The sequence below is a fragment of the Oreochromis aureus genome, linkage group 5 (genome assembly GCF_013358895.1).
Source record: "Oreochromis aureus strain Israel breed Guangdong linkage group 5, ZZ_aureus, whole genome shotgun sequence".
In the NCBI taxonomy this organism is placed as follows: domain Eukaryota; kingdom Metazoa; phylum Chordata; class Actinopteri; order Cichliformes; family Cichlidae; genus Oreochromis; species Oreochromis aureus.
The window spans coordinates 32,638,812-32,665,064 of NC_052946.1; the positions used below are offsets into that span (position 1 = coordinate 32,638,812).

Sequence of the window (26,253 nt, forward strand, 5' to 3'; positions counted from 1 at the left end):
ACATTCTAGTTTATAGTTAATATTAAAATGATAGGAATAAGCTATTCTTTATAAACTACTATTAATGTTAATATTTATAAAGAAGTCTTTTTATTTTGGTCTTTTGGCTTTTGGAAGGCTATCATTATCCTCTTACTTATAGTACTGGGACAGCATTATTGAATGAAGCATGCAAAAATTGTTCAACCAGCATTAATTGTTTCAACAGGTTATTGCTATATATTAGTTACATAGTCATTTATAACCAACCTGAAGCTGAGATGCAGGCCATGGTTTGCGGTCATCTTCACTGGCTGATTGCTTGTTCCAACGATGTAAGGGCTAAACAATATTGCACAGTTAAGTCCACATTCAGCACCTACATAATTATGGTTTATCAAGTTGTATTCATGGAGAGGAAGTTTACCATTTGTGATATTTGCAGGTCAGAGCACCATTGACAAGTTCACTGATGGAAGCAGGATCATGAATATCATCCAGAATAACCACCAATGGTATTTCCGTTGCACTTTCACGGTCTATTTGATTAGCTAAATTAGAAAGATAAAGCTGCAGATCCTACAAAGAAAGAGACAGAGATTGCAATACAAGATGATAAGAGTAAAATCATGCTGTTGCAGACTGGACAAACTCAGTCTGTGGAAGAAGAATTGTGGGGATTTTTAATGGCACATCAGTTTCTATTACCTTGCATGACTGGCGGTGCATGTTGAAAGTGACCACAATGCCATCCGTGACTTCGCGGGCACTGCGGTCCACCAGGTACTCAGCCAGCCGGGAAGCGAGGTACGTCTTCCCAGTGCCACTCGGCCCAGACAGGATTAGACGACGATGTTTGAGTAGAAGACTTATGTAGTGTTGCATCATGGGTTTGGGAATGAGAGTTTCAAATACCAGGCTGTCCACACACTTCTCCTTCAAACCTGAGCATAGTCAAGGAAAGAAAGAATGACTTGCATGATCAACTGCTGTAATAAACAATAAAGTTGATGACTATCTGCTAATTACATTGGATGTATCAGAGATGGTGATAAAGTGCAGTTTGATACATGATATTTAAGTGCTTGATTGGAATTTTGTTAATATCTATACCAGAAAAAATACACATTGCAAAGAGGACTGGCTTCAGTCAGAAGATGTTGTGAAAACAGATTTATATTACTTCGCACGTCCTTCATATTTAGCACAGAGCTCAAGCATTTCACTCTGAAAATAGTTCTGCATCAAGTGTAGGAAGTCTTTGCACCCCCATCCCCCAGCCTGCAGAAGTGCAATCTTCCTTAACATCTATGGGGCCCATGTGTCTGACGCTGGTCGACCAGCTGGGCCTGACTGCCCTGAGATCATGTTACTCAGACCCCTGTCTGGGCTGCCACTGCTTTCCCAGCTCTCCGAGCACTTGGCTCCTCGCATTCCTGCATGCGAAGGTGGAGCGGGGTCAACCACCAAACCAGAACCATGACTGTTCCCACTGATCATCACTCTGGTTTAGAATCACTGATGGGCTCAACATATGTGCAACTCAACAAAACAAAACAGTGCTAAAGGGTAAATGCATATATCTCAAATATATAATCCTAGTGATGATGCTAAGATCACAACCAAGTGAGCCTCTGACAACAGGTCACGTTGTTGTTTACATCTATATCTGTTTAGACATCACCTTTGACCTTCTAGATATAAATCACATCATTTTATTCTATTGATATTTGTTGTTATAATATACATAGTAATGCATCTGAATTCTTGGATTAAGGCCAAAAAAATCATTTTTGTGGGGTAAAACAAAAACACTTTTGACCATTAAATTCTAATTAGTTCTTCCTTAAATATAATTCAGTGTTTGAATCGGACAGACATATGGGTAACATGAGAGCATAGTGTTTCAAGTCACAACTGTCAAAAATAATTTAAAAAAATAAAGTTTGGGGAGAAATAATGACCTCATCAGCTGCTTTGACCGAGAATCAGAAGCGTGCAGTTAATTGGTTTTGACCAAAAATGATTGTAGAGAAATTGACTCAAGCTAAAGAAAAGCCTCGTACAAAAATCATTGTGAATTAAAATATTTGAATGTTGAATTCCAAACTTTACGTTTCAATACTGATCTGAATGAATTTACTTCTAATTCTGTGAATAAAACATATCTTAAATTTAGTAGAACTTTTGAAGTTATACATTTTCTGCAAACCTTTCAGTGCCACTGTGATGCTACTGGGGCCTCGTGACATGCAGCGAGAGGGTTGTGTCTCAGGAGCTTCTCCTCCCAGCACTCTCTTAATGTGGCCCATACTGTAACTGTAGATGGAATCTGTAGACAGTCCCAGACTGGAGGTGGGGTCCACCTTGGCTATATATACCTGGAAGAAAAAGTAAAGAAAAGCAGAACTGAGTAAAACTAAGTAAAGAAAACTCTGTGACAACAAGAAGAAAAATATGTACAGTATAACAAAAAATTACAGACTTTTAGAGGTATTCCTCCACACAACACATTTGGTTTTATTACCACCACACAAATAAAATGAATGATATTTCAACCCCATTACCGTCATAACAAAATCAGAAAGTTATTTTAAGTTTACAGATGCAGCTCAAAAACTAGAATTATGAAAAAGTTTGTAATTTCCATTTAGTCTATCATATATTAAATTTTCACTTTATTAAATAATAATTGGAAATATCATTGTTACAAGCATTTTTCAATATTAGTTTTGATAGTTAAACCTTAAAGCTCCTACCATAAAAAAATAACTCAAAAAATTAGAATATTTTAATTCAAGTTTAAGTAAAGTACTATTAAAATGGTATGAATACTGTGTACCTGTCATTTCAGTTCAGTATATGCAATCACAATCATGCAGAAGACTACCGACTTCACAGTTGTCCAGACGATGATCACTGACATTTTCCACAAGGAGGGTAACCTAGCAAAAGTTATTGCTAAAAGACTGACTGTCTTCAGAGGCTGTACTGAAGCATACTAATGGAAAGTTGACTGGAAGGGAAAAGGGAGGTAGAAAAAGGTGTGCAACCATCAAGGATGTCCTTAGTCTTGAGAGGACTGTTGAAAAAGTCAATTCAAAAACTTGGAAGAGATTCACAAGGAGTGAAGTGAGGTTAGTTTAAGATACAGATATCTTCAGAAAAGGTGCTACAACTACAGCTGGACTTGACTGTTGCTCAATGGTACAAAGTCTCATTTTTTAGATGACAGTAAACTTTACATTTCAAAGATTTACTGTCTACTGTTTACATTTTAAAAATCAAGTCCCAAGAGTCTGCAGGAAGAGTAGAGAGGTGGAGAATCCAAGATGTTTGAAGTCCAGTGTGAAATTTCCACAGTCTATAATGATTAGGAGTGCCATGTCATCTGCTGGTTTTAATGGTGGTTGCTGATCCATGATTAGGATACTACAGATGGTGAACATTTCTCTACTATAAACTCTTTTTGATTGATCTTGGGAAAATCATAATAACTTAAGACACTGGATTTCTAATTTTAATGAGCTCTAAGCCAGAGTCATCAAAATTAAAACAGAAATGGCTTTAAATATTTCACTTTATGTGAATGTAGAAGATATGAGTTTTTGAATTAAATACCATTTTCAGAAGCACTTGCATGTATGTTTTCTGTGTCTTATTTTACACCTCTGAACAGCCCTCTTGATGCTCCTCTTGATGCTAAAGTTAATGTGACAGCTGAATTGTAAATGTAAGCATGCTTCAAATTTGCATTCGACTTTTTAACAGTTGCAGTGAGTGAAGATTTCTCACCTTAAAAGCCTGACTGACAGCTGAGTCAAGCATCACCCAATCCATCCTGCCATTCACTCTGACAGTGCCAACAAAGAAATCCTGCTGCTTAACCTCCTGTTGACACAAAGTAAAGTTAATAGGTGATTAACAGGTGACAGATGCACTTTAAGAGGAAAGGAAGGATTTAGAAAAAGCAAATTTATGAAAACATACATCTTTAAAGACACGTAGATCTGCAACACAAACCACGACCCTGACACGATGGTCATCTCTCTGTGAGGAAAGGCTGAGAGAATCTGCAGTGTGGATGTCTGCTAAGCAGTAAATCAAAGAGTGTATAAACAGAAAAAGAAAGCTTATGAGGCATCTGCAACACAAGTTGAAACAAGCAGTGTTAATTTTGCATTATATTCTTTATCTGCTGAACTGTAATTTTAAAAGATCATTTTTAATAGACTTCAAAATAAAAGCATGGATTTTTACATCACCATGCATTAAATGACTACACAAACAAGTAATGGATTTTGACTGCCTTGACACTCTAACTTTAATTTTCATTGTTATCAGACATTTAATCTATGTGCATATAGATTCTAAATAATGGCATGAGGCAATTATAGGGATTCTGGAAAATCCAATGATTTCAGTGATACATGCTTATTTTCACTGTTCTGTTTTGGGTTTTTTAAATCTAAGTACTATACCCAGTTATCTGACTCATTGTTGCATTCTGACTCCTATAAATATAAATGTCAAAGACCGAGCTATACCTGAGCTGCTCCCCTCACTCAGCCCTCTGCTGTAGCTTTTAGGCACGTGCATGGCTACTGACTGTCGGGGTGATGAGCTTCCCAGAGCAGTCAGACCTGAGGACTGGGAAACAGAGCTGGAGGGTCCAGGAGATGGACAGGGAGACAAAGTACCTGTCTTCAGATGGTTGTTCTCAGCCTTCAGGTTTTCGATTGTCCTCTATTAAAAAAAAAATAAAATTACAGATCACTGCAATGTTTACCAATTGCAAAGTACAAAACACTAAAGGTTAAAATTTTTACATAAACAAATCAACTTGTCTAGACAAAAATCTTCATAAAATAAACATCCAGCTGGAAAATAAAATGCACTTTGAGGCCAACCTTTTTATAAAACAAACAAAAAACAAAATCACACATACCTGCATGTTGTTCATGGCCTCCTGCAGCTGCTCCAGCTGATGGGCCGAACTCAGAGCCTCGAGGCGGATGTCTGTCAGTTTACGCTCCTTCTCCCACAGTTCTGTGCGCAGGTCTGTTACAACCTTATCATCACCTGCCTCACTCCCTTCAGAGAGTCTGGTGACAATGAAATTATGGGAAAATTATCATTATGGTACTGTAGCAGGGATCAGAGGAATGACAGGAAAATAACAATTTTACAGAGTTCTGTGATAATCTGTTATCACATCTACGAGAATTTTGTATTTATTTATATTGTGATTCAATACCTTATTTGTTATGCTTATAAATAAAACAATGATAAAGATCCTTGTATGGTACCTTGAAGATGATGCTGAGGCTGAGGATTTCATTGACACCGGAGGGTTATCTCCATCATGGTGGACTTTGGGGGAGGAAGGTGCTGAGGATTCTGGGGTGGCAATCTCTTCAATGTCAGCATATGGCCCAGTTGGCTTTGAGCCCTTCTTACTAAAAGCCTTGTTGAATGAGCTGCGTAACTGTTGGGAGAATACATGAAATCAAGATGTAATAAATAACAAGCCAGGAAAAAAACAAGAATAAAAGTAAAAGACAGCTGAAAAGAAATTCTTAAAAAGTGATTGTAATGACCTGAGAGTTCTCAGAATGTGGCTTTTTTAAACAAAAAGTAGGCAAATATAAATTTCAAAAAAAAAAAAAAAAAAAAGTTGGTGAAATGTTAGATTTACAGCAACCGAGTTTAATGAAGCTATTTGGTATGTTGGGGATTTTCAGCTTTTGAAAATTGTAACAGTAGTTTGAAGTCCACAAGACAATAAATTTAATAATAAACATTTCATAATAAAGCATGATCAAATCATACAGTAATTGTGTATGTTTGAAAAACAAACAAACAAACAAACAAAAAAAAGGGGATGACAGAACATTTCCCAACATTTAGGAAGTATGACTCAAAGCACATGCAGGCTGGAGTGGAAAAGGTTTGAGTTTTATTTATTGTAGCAACATCACTCACCTCAAAGACCTAAAATAAAAAAGCGGGGCAGCATGAGGGAGAGACCAGAGTTATATTTAATAAGAAAGATGGAACAGGACAGGAGGTGGATCACACATACACACACAGACATGCAGGAGCGTAAAGTAGGACAAGAACTGACTAACTTTTTCAGACTGAACACACAAGACACAATACAACAAGAAAAAAAAGCAAGACATGTTCATTCATTTACAATATTCATCCATATAACCATTGAGCTGTATTGTATTAATCACAATTAAAAGTAATTATAATTCGATAGCTCCACCATACATTTCAGATGTTATATGTAACACAAAAAGAACAAAAAGACCCAGTTTTATCAACACAATCACTGAATTTGCCCAGTCTGATCAATTTGGAATCACTAAAATAGATAACTGATTTAACTGATCTAATTTTAGAACATTTTTAAAGTTCAGTTCCAAAATTGATACCAATATTGTTACTTTCATCTCGTTTCCCGATGATTTGTATGAAACTATGAAATGTATGAAAATGTATTTGTTTTTCCTGCCATATATTGTCCTGCATACACGCCATACAGGACGGTACATTAAGACTCCCAGTGAACTTCTTATGCATAAATTTAGTCAGTGACCAGTATTTCCTCACCCAGCTCTTCTTCTTCTTCTTCTTGGCCTCCTGCTCCTTGAGGCTGCCCATGCTCGAGTGGCTGGTGGTGCTGGTAAGACTGGAGAGGCTTTCTGAGGAGTTCTGGCGGTTGATCTGCAGCTCTGAATACCCAAAAGAAAACAGAAGAGTTGAACAAGGAGACAGAAGTATATGACAGTCAAAATCCTACTGTATATCATACAGCGCAGTCTGTACCTTTAGGTGTGATGTCCGGATTACTGAGGGCCCCCTGAATGATTTCCTGGGCTTCAGTATTTTTGGCCTTCAGAATGTCAATGGTGTCCTTCAATTCAGTAAGCTCAGAGTCCTTAAGGAAACATCAGTATGTAGTCATGTTAGTTGATGGGTTAGTAACTGAGCCAAGAATTTTCTGTACCCAGGACTCTGGAATGCCTCTTAGCTTTCACTAAGGATGTCAGGTTGTGTTGAGTGACAACATCGAAATCCTATCATGACTCACATCTCATTTTCATGACAACTATGCAACTTGGTCTCTTTTTCACTCACAAAACTAACCTAATGAGCAGAGTGCATAGTTTATGATTAACGTCACTGGAATGTATTTGCTGATTATGTAGTAATTTCTGTCTGCTTTCAGCTGTCATGTAAGAGATTGTTTATGGCATGTTTCTAGTGTTACACACTTTTCTCATCAAATTTGCTCATGTAAATAAATGGAGACTGGCACAGACTTCGCTACCGTTATAGTATTCAATCATCATTGTAATATCGCCAAAATACCTTCTGATCTGATGAGACAGACAGTGTCTGCAGGCGTGCTGTCATCAGGGCCAGACTCTGTTCAAATGCTGCGACCAGATTAGCCTATGAGAGAAAGACACAGAGTTAAAAGGCTACAAAGAGAGTGTGTGTGTGTGTGTGAAGGATGGTGAGGCAGCAGACAGGTATGAGTCACCAGCTGAAACAAATCGATTTGCAGCCTCACACACTCACACCCCGTCAAACAAATAGCTTTCTTCATCTGCTGGGAGAGGATGGAAGGGATGGAAGAGTCAACAGCTGCGGATGATGTCAGAGATAAAAAAGGACATTATGGTAATGGTGGTAAGGTTCAAGGGGATGTAGCACTACGGGACAAACGTTGTTAACCTCAAAAGCCACGGATGACAGAATCACATTTAATTAGTTAACAGTTATATGTGAGTTTTAGTTTGTTTTACAATAAATAGTTTCTACAAGCATCTTTGTGCAGACTAATTTTTTCAGTTGTTTTAGAATACCATCCATGTCCAAAAGTCCACTTGTTACTATCCTCTGATACACATTTAGAGCTACTTAAAATACATTTTTTATCTCATACTGCTTGACTCATCCTTAGGTTTGCTGCTGACCTCCTCAGAAGCTTTTAAAGCTATCCTAACCACTTAATTAAAGAGCAGTCAGCTACTGAATTATGGCTAAGAGCAGCAGACCTTCAGCAAACCTAATATGTTACACTACTGGAAAGACGTTCCAGTAAAACTCATGTCAGCCTACAAATCTAAAACCTAAAAGTAAATAATAAGTCAAAGTTAGAAAAGTCTAACTAGCATTCAAATTGGAAGGCTTACGCCACACCACAACACAAGACCACCATGTCAGATGTCACAAGAGTGAGACAGGGTGCTCTGAAAGTAACTAACAAACCTGGCCTAGCTGCTACACACAGCATCCAGAGGTACAGGACATTGGGAGGCAGGCAGAGGGCAGCAGTGAGTCCAGCAGTCAATGTAGCCCAGGTTGTAAAAGAGAGGGATAATGGTGTTAGGAGAGCGAAAACCTCTTACAAAAACATACGGACAAACACATGTAGTTCCCCATACATACATCAAAACATCCAGATTAGTCAACAGCAAAGCCTGTTAGTGCATGTGCAAAAGAAAAATGTTGTATACTGGATCAGAAACTGCAGATTGAAGGGTCACAAGCTGTACAGTAAGATAATTAAAAGTAGCTGGGATGGGAAAGCTGCTAGAAACAAAGTTACAAGCAAGTACCTGGGTGTAGGGTTACATGATTTTATTTAAGAGGAGAAAGATTTTAATAAATGCGGGGGGGGGTAGTTAAAGAGAGAGAAGACGTAATATGGCCTAAGTGCAATTGGGGTGGTAAATCTTGGGTTCTGTGTCCAGCATGCTCTTTAAGTAGAAGCCAGAGTTACAGTTAGACTACATTAAAGTTAACTGATGTAGTTTTTTATTTTCTTAGGTTAGCAAAGATTTACACACACAGATAAGCCTCACAAAACTGCAGGTACACCTGCTTTTAGTTGGTTGTGGGACAAAAGTTCAATGACTTAAATCAAGTGGAATTTACATTTGTGGTTGAGCACTTTGAGAGAATACCTGTTATGTGGCCAAGTTATTATCAGATTAACTTTGGAAAACAGACAAAAACTGAGGGTGGAGGGATACAGGAGGTAGGGGTAAGGCTTACGTACATTAGCAGAAAGCTGCATGGTCAAGTTGGCAACCTTTTCCTGGGAGGATTCCAGCTCCCGTCTCAACTTGCGGATTTGCTGTAGACAAATAGTAAATCAAGTTTGAACAGTATGGCCACAGCACCGTACACAATACCTCAGACATAAAACCAGAGCTGATGAAGATGTTAACCCAAACTTTGATAATGATAATGCAGTAATGGAATGTGTTAAATGCATAGCTTTGTTTGGTTAACTCAAAGAATGTGCAAAGAATGTGCAAACAATGTAACATGAAGGTTAATGCTCCACCACAGCAATCAAAACAATCCATAAATACGCTCTAAACCAACAGAAATAGGATGAAAGTCTCTTTTCAACATATTTCTCATGCACTCAGTTTTAATGAGAACTGGCTGTCTTTATGAAATGTTAGAATGTATCGTTAAAGAACACAAAATATTAAAGATAAAACTAAATGAACTGAGTTATGAGCTTCTGAGATATCATCTCAGACTTTCTGAAGCACCGATGACAACATCTGATGACAGGACCCATTTCAGCAGGAAATGATAGACGGTGAGTACAAAGGCAAAATGGGATCTGAAGATGTATGGCTGTTTGCCTTACCTCCCCTTGTATCCTCTCCTCATTCTTAAGAAAGCATGGCAAAGCAAGAGGGATAGTGTAGAGGATTCAGTTCACGGGCAGTCATTAAAACTAGTCATCAAAGTCAATATAACTCAAAATAGTTATCACTACTCCGATACCAGCTCATGAAGAGGCTTAGGAATCAGCTGGATAGTTCATAAATGCATACAAGAACTTTCCCATGTCAAACTAGTTGATAACTTGTAATTATGGAAGCTGGTCTCCTAATAAGAAATGCAGCCTTATCCTACACAGGAAATGTTTTTAAAAAAAACAGCGTCCTGGATGATTTGTAGACACAACTGAGTACAATCCTGCAAGATCAAGAGTAAAAAAGTTCTTATGCTACAAAAAAGAGACTATAAATACTCACTGAGGAATAGTTGGATGAAGCATTAGATGCCAAAGACAGCACAGAGCCATGCACTGAAAACACAAGGTAGAGTTGTAGCTTAATATTAAAATTGAGTTTCACAGAAGGCAGCTTTCATTTGCGAAGTAACAAAGAGATGTTGAAATAATCATAGAAGACAATTATAAATAAATGACTAAAGAATCTAGAAATTAAATATGTTTTAATATTGTCAAAGTCTCCCCCGAATCCTATTCAATATTCTATAACATTGTAAAACAGTATGTGACTTAGCTGACTTCATATTGACAAAAATAAAGTAGATCCTGTTTAAAATTCATTCAGATTTCTGTAATAAAAAAAAAATACTTAAATGTATAAAAACAAACCAATTCATTAAGAAACTGAAGTTAGGGGTATCCTAATGTTGGACTGTGTATTAAAAATGTCTGTAAATTATCTAAGAGTTGTAGCAGGATTAAAATGTTGCTGTTTTGTATATATTTTCACCACAGATTATGCCCTTAAGCGAGTCTGACATTCTGCTTAGATTGCAGATAGACAGATTATGTGCAGTATGAGTAGACAGCTTTGTTTCATTTGAGGTCATATTGGGAAGCTCCCCTGCAGGGAAGTGAGTCAAACAGACTCACCATCCTCTCCTGGTTCACGGAAAGACCCAGACCGCATCATGCTTTTTGGACGGTCAACCAGGGACATACTGCTGCCCAGAGGGGAGGATCCATAGAGATCGCAGGCAGAATCACTGGGGGGGCCTATGCTGTTGGAACGCGATATCCTTGGGGTGCCACTGGAAATTGGGGTAACTATCATAACAGATAGTTGGTATGGTTCAGTGCTCCACACAGATACATATATACATACAAAACAGTCCTACACCTTGGTACAGTACAGCACTCTCATTCTGATGACTAAGTGTAAGGCAACACTGACACAACAGCAATATATATAGCCTCACTTGACCCCTGTTGCATTCATCTCCAGCATATTTTGAACCTAAACTCAAGTTTAAGTAGATGTTCATATGGCATAATTCAATTCAGATTATCAAAAAACTCTATTTTAAAACATCTGGCCAATACTTCTTCACTCCAATACAGAATGCATTACTGACAAGTTGTGCAAACCCTGCTCAACTGTAAAAGGTTTTCTCTCAGCATGAGCTCCATAGCCCTGTCCTCTCAATGCTCCACAAAAAGAAGCATTGCTAATCAAAGATTAGCCATTAATGTTAAAGCTCAAAAAGTGAGGGTTTTTAAAACTTGTTAGCCAGGCAAAATGGAACGCATAAACTCACCCACATTGGTGAGAGGAATCTTATTGGATAATGGGTGCAGGGTGCGGGTGGGAGAAGGCCACTGAGGGGGGCTATCACTCTCTGTCATGCTGACTATGTTGTGGGAGTGCCGTCTTCCTGGCTTACTTTCTTCACTCTCTGATAGGTTTGAGCCATAGCGTCTGCAAAAGAAAGGTTATTTACTTGAAGATGCAGCATAGTGCATGGTTTTAGATAGGCACTTTGACAATAAGTGTTTTGACATACTCTAAGCCTTTCTTTGGCAAGGTATTCCGATCTGTTTGCAAGCTGTAAAGAAAAGGATAAAAACATAGTTTTTAGAAAACATGGCTTGGATCTGCCTAAACATACATTCCTTTGGCAGGAAATTATCTGGACCATCTCCATCTCGATAAAGAGAAATTTTGTGATAGATGCAGCTCTTCATCTTCAAAATGAGACCTTGGACTCCCCTTTCCCAGAAAAAGGCACATATAATATGAGTGAAATGTGTGTCAGCTGCCAGGAAGCGTATGGCCAAACCATCACACAGAAACATTGTCTTAGCTGGACTTTATCCTTTGCTGCTCGTAGGATAAATTTTTTTTTTTTTAAACTTTGATGCTTTTTCAAATTAGTTGCAGAAGTATTTAGCATTTTTTCTCCTCTAAGGACACAAAACCAATTGTCCGTTCAGAGTTATTCTTTAGCAGAAACTCTCTAACAACATACACTGATGACAAAAAAACTGCATAACCCCTTTTTTCCCCAAATATATCAGTTTTGACACAGTTTACATTACATATTTCAGACACTTGCCTGTCTGAGAGGGTGAGGGACGTCCTACTCCCAGCCCCCCAGGTTCCTGTACTCCTCTGTTCTTTATCACGGGTGTCTGTTGTAACAAACCTTGCACTTGCAGGCACACTCATCTGGAGGGGCAGGGACTCCAAGCTGCGGTGCATGCCTGACAGTTTGGGGTAGAGTATCGGCGATCCACTCAGGCTTTCACTTCCGTAAGGGCTGGGTGAATCAATATGAAGGACTGGTGCTGGGCTAGGGGTTAGGCGGGTAGCTGTGTGAGAACTAGCCAAGTCTTGGAGCTTGGAGTATGGGGGCACTTTGGGTGGGAGGTCCTGGATGGTCACACAGGAGTCGAGACTGTTTGAGTTGACCTTGTCCAGGTGAGCCAAGCTAGGAGGACGACCTAGAGACTTAGTGTTCAGCATCCTAGGATCGAAGCATGAAAGACATGATGATGAAAAAGGAAACTGAACGTTTTAAAACACATTCAAGTATTGAATGCAGTTTATTTTAAAGCCTTTTGCCCAAAATAAAAAAAAATTAAAAATTCAATTTTGCCTTTTTTTTTTCTAGCACTATTCACTGTGCTTGTCCTGCTAGACCTCAGTGCAGATTTTGATACTGCTGACCATGAACATTTTATTACAGCGATTAGAGCATGCTGTAGGTATTAAAGGTAATGGGATGAAGTGGTTTGAATTGTATCTATCTAACAGACTCCAGTTTGTTCATGTAAATAGAGTCTTCTTCACAAACTAAGGCTAATTATGGACTTCCACAGGGTTCCTTGTTAGAACCAATTCTGTTTACATGCTTCCCTTAGGTAGAATCATTAGAAAGCATAGCATACATTTCCACTACTATGCAGATGACACTCAACTTTATCTATCCATGAACCCAGATAACACACACCAATTAGTTAAACTGCAGGAATGTCTTAAAGACATAAATTCAGAATTCATAAAACTGAGGTTATTGTACTTGGCCCTAAAAGTCTTAGAAATGCAATTTCTAGCCAGATGCTTACTCTAGATGGCATTACCTTGGCCTCCAGTAACACTGTGAGGAATCTCTGAGTCATTTTTGACCAGGATATGTCCTTCGATGCACATATTAAACTAATATGTAGGACGGTTTTCTTCCACTTGCGTAATATCTCTAATATTAGAAGCATCCTGTCACAGAGTGATGCTGAAAAACTAGTTCATGCATTTATTACTTTGAGGCTGGGCTACTGCAATTAGTTATTATCAGGATGTTGAAAAACTCCCTGAAAAGCCTTCAGTTAATCCAAAATGCTGCAGCAAGAGTACTGACAGGGACTAGAAAGAGAGAGCATATTTCTCCTGTTTTGGCTTCCCTTCATTGGCTCCCTGTTAAATCCAGAATTGAATTTAAAATCCTGCTCCTCACATACAAGGTCTTGAATAATGAGGTCCTATCTTATCTTAATGACTTTGTAGTACCATATCACCCTATTAGAGCACTTCACTCTCAGATTGCAGGCTTACTTGTTCCTAGAGTATTTAAAAGTAGAATGGGAGGCAGAGCATTCAGCCTTCGGGCCCCTCTTCTGTGGAACCAGCTTCTAGTTTGGGTTGGCGCGACAGACACTCTCTCTACTTTTAAGATTAGGTTTGAAATTTTCCTTTTTGATAAAGCATATAGCTAGGGCTGGATCAGGTGACCCTGAAACCCCCCTTAGTTACCCTGCAATAGTTGTAGGCTGCTGGGGGATTCCCATGATGCACTGAGTGCTTCTTCTTCCGTCACCTTTTTCACTCACGATGTGCTTATACACCTGTCTGCATTTAATTATTTGTTATTATTAATTGTTGGCTGTCTTCTACAGCATGTCTCTGTCTGCATCCACTCAACCCCCCCCCCGCCCCCGAGTATGGTTCTGCTGGAGGTTTCTTCCTGTGAAAAGGGAGTTTTTCCTTCCCACTGTCAGTGCTTGCTCACAGGGTATCATATGATTGTTGGGGTTTTCTCTGTTTTTATCGTATTACTGTAGGATCTTTACCTTACAGTAAAAAGTGCATTGAAGCATCTGTTGTTGCGATTTTCTGCTATATAAATAAAACTGAATTGAACTGAAATGAAAAAAAAAAAACCCTCAGAACATCAATAAAATGACAAACCTCGGTGTGGTGGGTGATGACAGTTCGGGGTATTTGCTGCTGCTAGTTCGTCTCAGGCCGTGCAGTTTCACAGAAGACTCTCCTGTGGATTCGGATGGCGTGTCCTCTCCTTTTAGAGAAGCACAGTCGATGTCTGCAACCACAGCCTTAGCTTTGGCCCTTTCCTTTTCCTTCTCTCGGTCTGTCTGGTTTACTGGGCCAGTACTTGTTCGATTAGTTATTTTACTGCTGGAGCTACTTGGTTCTTTAACCCTGGGGCCTGAAGAAGTTATGGGTACAGGTTTCAAGGACAACAGACTAGAGTCAATTGTACTGCTGACGGGGCGAGTTGTGGGGCGCCCAATCACACTAAGTGTGCTTGATTTGGCCGGTCGGGGCAGGCTGCGGTACTGAATGCTGTTTCGGGTGTTTGGCCCCAGGAAGCTCTGCTCACTGCTGGCATCAAAACTGTTCTTTCTACCCGAGGGTATTCCTCCTCCTACAGGTTTCACAGGGATGCCAGATGACTTGGGGGTTTTTCCCACAGTAGCAGAGCCACTAGAGATGGTGGCACCCCCTGCTGTCATGACGGTTGCTGTACCAGTTGCTGTTGGTGGTCTCTTGTAGCCAAAGGAGGTTCCAGCAGCGGGTTTAACTAGACCTGAAGGGGGCTTGCGGTGCTCTCCATGATGATCTCTGCCAGCATCTGAACGGGAACGCTGCAGACCAGCAGTTCTGATGGAAATCTTGGATTTGTCCAGTGGCTTCTCACTTTTTGGTGCTAGTTAGACAGAAAGAAAGAAAAAAACATATTACATTGACATTAAATACTTAAATAACCTAAATACTTATAAAAGCAGCAGGAATTTTTGGGGAATGATTTGTTCTATTTGTCTTTTAGCCACAATGACCATAGCCTTCCTCTTAATATAATCACACCCTGTCAGAAGAAAGTATTCAAAAAAATAAATGGGTTGTTATTTGTGGAGGGATATTTATGGGCTAGCAAACCACATGAGAGTAGAAATACATGTCATTTTTGCTATTATTGATGAGATAAAACAAAACACATCTGTCTGCACTAAAAGAACCTTTATGTATTCCTTGATGTTTAGTGTGACCCACAAAAAACTTTTATTTAAAAGGACTGAAAGTAAAGTTTTAACAACATTTTAAAGCCTATACTAGTGAATTAACCAACTAAATTTATTTGTTCATTAAAGACAAATGAAAGTAAATCATTTTAAGAGGGTATATTGAACAAAAAGAGTTAAACCCAGATTTTTTTTTTCTACTTACTTTTTTTTAACTTTAGCTAGTGTAGCATTAAAGTAGCTAAAGTTCAGGTTACAGTACATTCATGAAAGCAGATACAAAAACAGCTAACTTATGGAGTCATTGTCAAATATAGTATATGGTTTAAAATACATCAGCCAAGAGAACTTTTTTTCACCTTCAACCTGCAGCCAAATTACACACAACTGGATACAATTTTAATGACTTACTATTTTTAAAGCTAAAATTAGGTTGAGGAAATTAAAATGAAAAGCAGGCCAGCCAAATGTTCTTACTGGAACTCAAATCTAAGCTATTATTTAATCATGGCTTGTTTTGTTAGGGATTAAAGGACATTTAAAAAAAAAAACTGAGCTGCTGCAGATGGAAGGCAGTGCCTCTGCAGACATGTACAGTAACACACTTTGCTTTAAGATAATAGAAGGTCTGGAACTGAAACTGCAGTACTTTCTTTTTTTAAGCGAAATGAATTTAAACTTATGTATGAATCATAGCCTAGCTTAGATTAAGGAGTAAACTTCTGTATTTATTTTGTTACCAAACTCACATCCGCTGCTCTATAAACTGCTATGGACTGCTGGACTGACATAATAGACTGGATAAGTGTTAAAGCTATAAACATTTAAGAACACTGGCCACACACCAAGTTACTACATGAGACGAGCAGAAGAAATAACAGTTAAGGATAAAATACACGCAGATGCAAAGTAAAAAAAAAAAGATGTCACCTGCGACTTTGAGCATACTCTGGGAGGTATGGGTGATGGGGGAGGTCACACCCACAGGAGGATTTCTGCCTTTCTTGAAACTTCCTGGTTGACCCAAACTTTGAGGCTTCTTCAGTTCCCCTTTACTGCCCAAATCTTCACTAAGGCTTGGAGGCTTCTTTCTCCACTTGCTTGGTGCCTCTGTCTTGAGACTTCCTGAGTCAAAGCTGGAGCTATCAAGCTTATGGGTGCTTTTGCCATCCTCACTGTACCAAGAAAGTCCACTTTCCACCAAAGAGCGCTTCTCTGCATCAGTGCGGAGCTGGAGAGAGAGGAAGGACACAATGTGGGTAACCATCAGACATGATTTGTGTTATCTATGGAATTGACTGTTCTCTGTAATCTTTATCCCATCTGAGCTGCATTCCAGTGGGAAGGAGGGAGAGATAAACTGATACACCCCAAGGGGATTAAAAAAAACCCACAGAGACAAAAGAAAGGAGAACAAAAAAATGTTCAAGGATTTAACACTTTAAGAGTTAGAGCAACAAATTAAAAAGTAAAAAGAAAATATTACAGCAAAGGATAGCTTGAGCCTTTATTTTTGTAATTGAGGGCTATATAGCAGGGAAAAAACTGCTACACAACAATAGAAAAATCATGTGGTGCACTGAGGAGGTAGCACGGAGGGCAAAATTGGGCATGCTGTTTTTTGGCACCATATTATCCTGTTATAGAGCGACAGATGGCACATTGAGTAGCTCGAGTGTTTATTTCTTCCAAGAGACCAATTTCTAAGTAAGTAAAAGGACAACATTTACCTATGAAAAAGGTAGAACGTGCAGCCACTTAACCAAATCAAATTCGATGCTCATTTTTTTCAAATAACAGAACATCCTTTAGGAATGGAATACTTAGATGGCACCTAATATGTTTTTCTTCACAAACATCAATAAAAGACCTGATAAAAATTTCATAACTTTATATTTTGCATTCATTTTGCACAGTGTCATGTGGAGAGACAACTCCCATCTCCCCAGGCCTTCAGATATGAAGGCAAGTATACAAGTAAATAAGCAGTCCTGGACTAACTACAGGTTGCTCTTTGGCAGGGCATAGGATCCTCACAGCCGCCTTCCTTTGGGAAAAGTATTATAAGTAAAGCCTTAGGAAGCAGTAAGGTGGAAGTGCAGAAATAGTGGAAGAACTAGAATCCCTTCGATGGTGACAGTCACAATGACACTAGGTACTCAAATTCTGGTTTTTCAGCCAGGGTCACTTAATTCAGCTAGTGAACTTCTGCTCTGTGATAGATGCAGTGAATCCTTAACTAGACCCATTTGAAAACTCTAGCAACTCTGCAAGATGATGATGATGATGATGATGATGATTGCACAGTGTAGCCCCAAAATATTCATGAGTGGAGGAACGCTCCCGCCACATGCATTTTTCTGACTAGCAGGAGAGAGCTGTGTGTACCGTGACAAGGTAAGCTCTGTAGTGGCTTTTGTGGCCTCTGCCAAAGCAAAGGATTGCCTTTAACACACAACAAACTAAATCACATGGTGTGGCTTTGGAAATGGTTTCAGTAAAGAACTAAGCTGCAATCTTTAGCAATCTTTTGCTACAAACAAAATAAGTTGTGGGAAAGAACACATGCCACATGCTGTATTACAGGCCGGTACAGTATTTCACTAACCATAACAGAGGAGTTGCGCCTTGATCCCAAGGGTGTGTTTGGGAGGGAGTTGAGAGACGAGCTGGCGTTGAATTCCTCTGAACTGAGATTCTCCGAGCCATCGCCATCACCATCGCTGAGTCCACTGCTAATGGAGCTGCTCTCGTCCCAACTGAAACCAGACAGAGTAGCCACTTAGCAAAAATGTGCCACTGAAAGTGTGAATGTAAAGCAGGAAAAGCTGCAGAACTCTGTGTTTGAGGAGAAGATAAGTCTTGCAGCAACATTAATTTGTCCATCTGGCTTCAGCAGGCTGTCTCTGGAGGAGGCCACATGCTTAAACAAACAGGTAATTCCAACTTGGCTATTTTGCTTTGATTTAACAAACACTTCAGAGCTCAAGACCATATGGTGACCAACTCGTCAGGCGTATATCCAGAAGATTTCTTTAATTTATGGTATACATACATCAACACTGTCTTTAGGAACTTCAAAAATAAGATTTAAAGCCATACCTACTTGTTAAGTCCCATATATTTTAATAAAAGTGCAAATTACAATTTATTCATTTCAACAAATCCAGAATCTGTGGCAGTTCAAATTTATCAAACGAGCTGTGTATCATAACACTGTGTTTTACCACAAAGTGCCAAATTATAACACGAGACGTCATCAAATAGTTGCTTCCCTGGGTTTCTTGACTTCATAAAATTTATGCCCGTTTGAAACTTTCATCAATCTACAAACCCCACCATTCACAATCTTCACAGCAGCTAATAAACCTTTTTAAACACACCGCACCACAACTCATGTGGGGAAACTCCAGTCTACCAATCATAATAAAATGGTCAGTTTGGGCAGTAAATTTTAAGTCAGAAAAATGTGAGCTTTACCATATTTTAATAAATCGTCATGACAGCACAGCGAGGACAGCATTTTTTGTAGTTTTTCACCAGCGCTTCAAGACATGCTGATGAATCGTGGTAAATAAAAAATACTGGGACTGACGGTTCAGTGTTTAGAAAACAGTCTGTTATGCTCAAAAGAAGCAGGATGACAGAAATCAGAGTGACAGGCTCCTGAACCTTGCATGACCCTTCCCAACAGCCTTCAATGAAGTCCTGTCTTGCCTTGAAACAGATGCTGCCACATTGGCCCTTCTCCTGAGGCCAGAAGGGATGGGCAGTCCCTGCACAGCCCAGAGAAACTGGTCACTGGGCATCAGGTCTCTGGGTGCATTCATATATGAAAATACAGTTCAAGAAAAAGCTTCTCAGTCAACCAAAACATCACAGGATAAAACAGTTCAATCTGAGTGGGAAGTTTAAAATTGAAGAGTAAACCATTTTATGTGCTTTAGAAGAGCAATGATGCCATGGTGAACTTAAAAATGGTATCTCCAGAGAGCTAAATGCAAGTCCAGCTCATATTTGGTATAATTACGTTCCCCATCATTACTACTGGCAGCCACAGGTGGTAATCAAATTTGTGTTGGCGCTCAAAAATGTTGCACAGTGGAAAAGGTAAATTAATATGCCTCTTAAAAGCAGAGTAACTGCTTGAGCTGAATCAGTTCTTTTCCCTTTCTTTGGTTTCCCCACTGAGCTCAAAATGCTCTTTGTGGGTCTGCAGTCTGCAATTAGCAGAGCCATGGAACATGGAATTGCACAGGAGAATAGAGGGAGACAAAAATGGTTTATACACACATTCAGAATGGATTTAAACACATGGCATGAGTTGAGTTATAGATACAGTTGTAAAACAGGGAAGAAGCTTTTCTTGACACTGTGTGCTGGTTTTAAGGCTTTTTAATGTATAAAAGCAGCGTTTTAGTAAAGTGATTTGTGGCCACAGATATGTGACCTCTTGACAACAAGAGTGTAACATAAAATAAATGTTGGATTTTAGAAAAAGTTCTTACATACCAGTAAGAATAACAGTGAGAAAAGTTTCATGATTTACATTAGGCACAGATGTTTGTGGTATATTTGAACAATACCTCCTCTGTCAGGGGCGACAGGGGGGCCATGAATAACCCCACAGGGATGTCAGGAAGAGGCAGGAGTGCCTGTGGGCTGTTGATATTACAAGCCAAGCTGTCTGCTCTCGGAGGTAAAATCCAGACAGGGAGAGGGTGGGAGTAGGCTAGGGTAGTGCATACTTCATACATTGGGTGGCAATTAACATTTTGTTTTCTCTGGCACAACTCCTACGCATATCTGATTTGAGCCCATTTGTGATTTGTGAGCTGCAATAGTGTGAATATTTCGTCTGTTTTAATAAGATTGAGAGGTGGTTGGTGGGGCAGAGCACGGTGTGGACATTAGTCACTGTCTGGAGCTGGAAGTAGATTTAACAACCTTTGGTGGATTGGATGGTGGATTGGATGAACAAGAAAAACAAAAAATACATTAATTTTTGGGGGATTAAAAAGATATCCAGGCTTCTCAGGGACCGTCCTCTGATAATATTGTAACTATCATATCAGATTAAATAGCACACGGGAAGGAGGAAGCATCTTGTAGGTCAATTTGGCAATGTGTCTGCAAAGTTTCGGCTTAAAAAAAGAATAATGACGTGGCTCCTGGGAGCGCATGACTGTAGCTGAATGAGTGGTGAAGACATCCTTCATTATACAGATAGCTGTGGTAGCAGCACTCCCGTGTCCTCCAAGAATAAAAATGTGTTTTCCCACAGATGCTATAACTTCAACTGCAAAAACAATGTAAACCGTCTGATCGTGACATTTAACTTCATGGCGCAAAAATTCACAGGTGAACGGCAAAAGTCAAATGATTAAAAATAATGTATTAATTAGATTTCATCGATCACACTGTTATGCCATTACACTGATGCTCAAAAATAAAGTCATATTTAGAAGAATTTAAATCCATTGAAGAGCTTCATTTCTTCGCGGAGAAACAAAATATTAGAGTCGGGGGCAAATAAAGGCAGATAATGTACCAACGGCGATTAAATATTAATGATAAATTACCTTGGAGTTAAAAGGAAAGTCCTCCTTGCTCGTGTCGCCGGCTGCAGCGGTGGCACTTTACCGACCAAAACACGCCCGCTCATTTGTACGGGTTTAGAGTGAGCGCAGAGTCACTCCGCAAGCAAAGACCCCTGTTCCCTCATTCAGCGAGAGGAAAAGAAGTAGCGTGCCTCTCAGCATTCAGGCAACACCCCCTCCCATAAAGGCAAAAAAAGAAAATGAACGAGGAGATCATAGAGACCCCGATAGCTGCTCAGTCCTCAGCGAGACAACGACCAATTGCCGTGGAGCGGAGTGGTAGTCATGGCAACTCCAATTACTCCCTGTGGTGTAATCCTTTACTTCGCCCCATGTAATCCGAATACTTTGATTTATGTTTCTCCTTCACCTGAAGCGCTAATTACCATAAAAAAGATTATCCCAATGAGTCTAAGTACCGTTATCAATTTTTTCTTCTAAAATATGAATTTTAGTTTTCATGTCTATAATAAAGAACATCTTAAAAGTCAGGTATGCATAGCAAAACCTGAGAGGGTTTATAGAAGATGGAAACAGCTGCAAGGTCTGAAGAGTGGAACCCAGTTCACGATTGCTTTGAACTTTAATGACCAGCAGCGGCGACGCTTCTGGTTGTAAAAAATCCGGTTTTACAAGTCTGTGGGAAAACCACCACCAATGTCCATTGACCTATGGCCTCTGTAAACCCTTCACTGATGTGCAGATGAGTTTATGTTGGTTTCAAACATAATGAATATGTTTGAAACTAACATTACTAATGCCAATCAATATGTTCATTTTGTTAGTTAGGATTCCCATTAGAGTCATAAAGTCATAATACAGGCTCTACTTAAGCAGAGGCTACTTTGAGCATTTTTGTTTGGTTGGTTGTTAAGTTTTGTTTTTTAATAAACACTGGATGGATGCATGAGTTATTTTTAAAAACAGTTTTCACTTTGTTGTATCAATATCAGAAGCATCGAATGTGTTAATAACAACAACAACAACAGCAATAATAATAATAGCAATATTAATTTTCACCAATTGTACATGTGGTTGTACAACAACTAAATACCAGACTCAAAACATTTCTTGTCTGTTGCATAAGCCAAAAAAGTATATTTTTTTAAATAAATACATTAAATATGCACGAATCACAACTGCATAGAGTAATAAATGATTCACCTTTCTTTGCATTCCATTGTGCTTTTTCCCCCTATTCCAAATGCAGTACAATGAACAGACACCAGCTATAATTGGCAGTAAGGCTGAGAGCAGGCTTTCTTAATCCTCTGATGGATGCCATGAACCTTACCCATTATGGCAGCATAAACAATATACTGTATCGTGTAGCATTAATACTAATGAGCTTAGCTACATACTATAGATACACTACCACTAGGACTACAACAAGAAGGGAGATTTGAGAGGGTGCCTTTAGCAACATGGGGTCCTGTAAATAATTAGTGCAAGCTCCTTGTATAATTTTGATTGATGGGCTCAAAAAATCGGTTTAATTTACAAGGACGTGTTCCAATGGAAATTTCCCACTTTAGTCATGAGAACAGGGTGATCTTGATGTATATTAAGTGTGTCTTGGTGTAAATTTGTTTTGGAGTCCCTCTTTTCTCTAGTATCCAACAACTGCTGAATGGTGCTTATTGTTTATATAAAACTTCAGAATCACTCATATCCACTGACTTCAGTGCAAACAAAGTCAAATGAATGAAATGAAATGAAATAAATCTTTTAAACATGCTTACAAAAGGACTAAGAATTTAAAAAGACTATGTAAACAGATATTTCTATACTTGGACTTCTTTTTACATTAAGGAGAAGATTATCATGATGAATTTCCCTAAAAATGTTTAACTTCTAAGGCCTAGTTGGAAAAAAGTCATTCCAAGGTAAGGCTTGAATCACTGTGAGTGCAACCACAAGCCCACAGATGACACAAGGACCTCCACTGAGGCATGGGTAGCCTTGAAAGGCCTCCCTCCCCCTTTCATTGGCAGAGGTGATGATCTCACCAGATCTCAGCTCTGTAAACCTCTCCAGGAGGTAACAGCTCTATGGACCAAGAACACCCCACACACCCTGTCCACATCATCAGTTACAAATCAGTTCAGTGTGTGCCTAACAAAAATCATTTACATTTGAAATGCAGTAGCAACACACTTTATATGCAACATGACAATAAATCATTGCTAATTTCAAAATGTGCTATCAAACAAAAGTGGAAAAAACAAAGATATAGGACATGCAGGAAAAAAAGAAGATTTTCCACATTGAGGAATATTTCAGAGCCAGCTTAGGTGGAATTTCAAAGGACAGGTTTTACTTTTTGTGAAAAATAAACAGCTATACTGCTGTCAGCTTGACTCCCAGACATAAAGGCATCCCTCAGAATATCTTTAGCAGAATGAGATTCAAACCTGATAAAATCTTGTTTTGTCTGTCTCCTTCTTTTCATATCCGTGACTCTGTCTACTGAAAAGAAGCTTTTCAGTAGACAGAGAAGCTTCTCAGACTGTGGCCCTTTGGGCTTTGCTTACAAACAACATGAAACATTTTGTTTAAATACCTGTTGGTTACTTCAAAACTTTACTTTCTAATAGCTAAACACTGATGATTATTTTGTTGCCTAAAATAGTGAAATGATCTAAATTGTTTACGGTGCAAGAAAGACGTGTGTTACTCACATCTCCTGTTTATCTCATCCAGGCCACAGTGGTAATAAACAAGATGACATCCAAAAAGCCTTGAAGTCATGTTTGTGCTGTAGAGTAACAGCTGTCCGGCACTGATAACCACATGGCATGTGTAAAAAACATCCTTTGTACATTTGCTTACATGGAAAGTTATTGAGTAATTATGCCACCACTGGGCTTCAAGTATTTACCGACTCATAAAGTGCAGATTAAACCCATCTGAGAGAAGACATAGCACCTTGTTTTTTTTACTGAGGCAGAAAACCATTTTCAGGATTCGACCTCTACTGTTGTGATATTTGATCTAAATCATTTGTTCCATATTTCTCTGGTGCAGTAAAGTGTGTTGCATTGTGCAAGACTAAAAACAGATAAGAAATGAATAGGTTCTATCCCTGTTAGTGGCGAGATGTCTCTTCAGTTTGAATTCATCAGTACAGACTGGCATCCAAATTAGTAGCAAACTGAATAATGTGGATGGCATAATAAGAGTTCATGTAAGCATTTTCCCCCTGAGGGACAACAAAATGTAATAAACCATCAGTGGCAAAAAGTATGTGGACAGGTAAACAATTGACAATTCAAATCTATAAAACATCCAAAGTCGTTTCAAAAGGTTCTCATTCTCAACTAGTTTGGTCCCATTCAGTCAAAACAACATTACTAATGCCAAAGTTTGTTTGCTCTTGGCCACCAAGCCATTTCGAAGTCAGCATTACGGTAGCTTTTTCATAACAAGTCTGCACTGTATCCAAGTAGGTGAACTCAGTAATGGTGAAAGAGACTGATAGAAATAGACCTGAATGAAAGCTGAGTCCAGCGATGTGGTGCAATGACATTTGATTTCCAGCAGGAGGCACAATGATTTCAAGCTGTGCCTGCTATGGCTACAGTTTAATGTACATGCTCTGCAGCTGTGTTTTAAAATGAGGCACCACTTGGCATTTAGAAAAAAAGCAGGACTTTGATTTTGAGACCTTTGATGGCGAGAAAGAGCCGACATTCCTCTGTTGTGTGCGTTCAGCTCAGAAGTACAATGTGGGAAACTGCTTTAGAAAGACAGCACTGTATTCAGTGATTTATGTCTGCTTAAATATCATTCATTCAGAGAGACTGCAGATGAAAAAGCTATGCATCTCTGATCTTCACAACCCCCGATTCTGATCTGTATTGAGGTTGACCATAACTAGGCAAATAGGACTGGGCAGCCTTCAGCACAGAGCAGTGGCACATCAGTAAAGCAAATGGGCCTGGGATGCATCAGTGACCGTCTCAGAGACTGCAGCTGACCTATCTCTTCAGATCCCCAGAAAATGTATTTGTCGTCTGATTATTGGACTGGAAAATTAATGTACCATTTCCATCGACCTCATAGGAGACTTCCCCCTCAAAGACACAGCAAACAATATAGACACCACACCTAATTCTGAGGCTTTCAGTCTCATTTGGTGCCACATTTACAGCCTGATAGTGTGGAAAGTTGTGCTAGTATTATGACATTGTATTGTTTCATTGTGTTGTCCTGCACTCTGTTTTTAGTTTCTTATTAATATGGCACTTAACTCTGATCTTACTGTCTGAGTAATGCAACTTGTGTACCAGGTCAGTTGACGCAGAACCAAATCCAATATCAAGCAAATACATTTTAAATTAAAATGACTTCAATAGCCATATTCAAAAGCGGATAATCTGACAACTCCCCCGATTACCACGGGAGCACTGTTGTCTTCACCCTCCACATCCTCTCGAGCTCTTAATAATATTTTTTATATATATATATATATATATATATATATATATATATATATATATATATATATATATATATATATATATATATATATATATATATATATATATATATATATATATATATATATATATATATATATATATATAGTGGGGAATCACGGATTAACAAATGCCATAAGATTCCCGTTTTTAAACATACCATTGTGGGGGAAAAGAAGTTGATGTATCACATTTTCCACTTGGGGCTGAGTTTAAACACCGTCTGAATCCAAACTGTGCACCCAGACGACCACACGCAGACATGATACACGGATGATTCATCTTCCCCGGGGTGTTGCAATAATCGTCCATTATTCACATGGCTGAGGACGATGGTGAAGGTGGAAGCACACTGGTGTTGGGGGAGTCAGTATGTTAGTGACCTTTGTTAGGGAATGAGCTCCATATTGACCCCAGATGCGTTCGAGCTGCTGACTGTGGAAGAATGAGTGCACTATTTATCTGTCGTACTCAACAGTAACACAAAGGACAGTATAATGGAGATTGCTTTTTTCCATTATTGCTTCCCTGTTAACCATTTTGAAACAAAATCAAATTAACTTAGCTTAAAAATGTGTGTAGTAGACAGAATCAAGAAAATCAAATCCCTTTTTATTGAGCTCTAGCCCATAAATGACAAACTCCAAGTGCTGGCTCACTAAACTGTAATACCAGCAGTGCCTGTGGGGAACCAGAATAGAAAAGCCAAAGACCAACTCTTGAGCAAATGTGTTTAAGTGGGTTTTAAAAAACGCGTTAGGCCTCAACTGTCGAGGAAGCACTTGGTGACAATAGAAAGGTCCAGCCCAGT

General features: G+C 39.0%; 1 protein-coding gene across 11 annotated transcripts in view; it reads right to left on the minus strand.

The window, feature by feature from the left end:
• Positions 1 to 26,253, minus strand: part of nav1b (neuron navigator 1b) — a 53,957-nt gene that overhangs the window by 4,434 nt on the left and 23,270 nt on the right. For 2 of the 11 annotated variants that reach the window (XM_039612359.1, XM_039612364.1), the window contains 23 exons: positions 17,970 to 18,120; positions 16,292 to 16,592; positions 14,289 to 15,048; positions 12,160 to 12,570; positions 11,608 to 11,649; positions 11,362 to 11,522; positions 10,697 to 10,870; positions 10,065 to 10,117; positions 9,671 to 9,694; positions 9,062 to 9,139; positions 8,269 to 8,277; positions 7,363 to 7,446; positions 6,817 to 6,928; positions 6,601 to 6,722; positions 5,289 to 5,467; positions 4,928 to 5,084; positions 4,527 to 4,725; positions 3,970 to 4,070; positions 3,775 to 3,870; positions 2,192 to 2,360; positions 688 to 923; positions 407 to 558; positions 250 to 321 (listed from right to left, as the gene is read on the minus strand). In XM_039612359.1, coding sequence (XP_039468293.1) covers positions 250 to 321; positions 407 to 558; positions 688 to 923; positions 2,192 to 2,360; positions 3,775 to 3,870; positions 3,970 to 4,070; positions 4,527 to 4,725; positions 4,928 to 5,084; positions 5,289 to 5,467; positions 6,601 to 6,722; positions 6,817 to 6,928; positions 7,363 to 7,446; positions 8,269 to 8,277; positions 9,062 to 9,139; positions 9,671 to 9,694; positions 10,065 to 10,117; positions 10,697 to 10,870; positions 11,362 to 11,522; positions 11,608 to 11,649; positions 12,160 to 12,570; positions 14,289 to 15,048; positions 16,292 to 16,592; positions 17,970 to 18,120 — 3,843 coding nt within the window. Of the gene's footprint in view, positions 1 to 249; positions 322 to 406; positions 559 to 687; positions 924 to 2,191; positions 2,361 to 3,774; positions 3,871 to 3,969; positions 4,071 to 4,526; positions 4,726 to 4,927; positions 5,085 to 5,288; positions 5,468 to 6,600; positions 6,723 to 6,816; positions 6,929 to 7,362; positions 7,447 to 8,268; positions 8,278 to 9,061; positions 9,140 to 9,670; positions 9,695 to 10,064; positions 10,118 to 10,696; positions 10,871 to 11,361; positions 11,523 to 11,607; positions 11,650 to 12,159; positions 12,571 to 14,288; positions 15,049 to 16,291; positions 16,593 to 17,969; positions 18,121 to 20,943; positions 21,211 to 26,253 lie in introns of those variants that run through there. The other 9 variants (XM_039612361.1, XM_039612365.1, XM_039612363.1 and 6 more) reach the window with 7 other exon arrangements.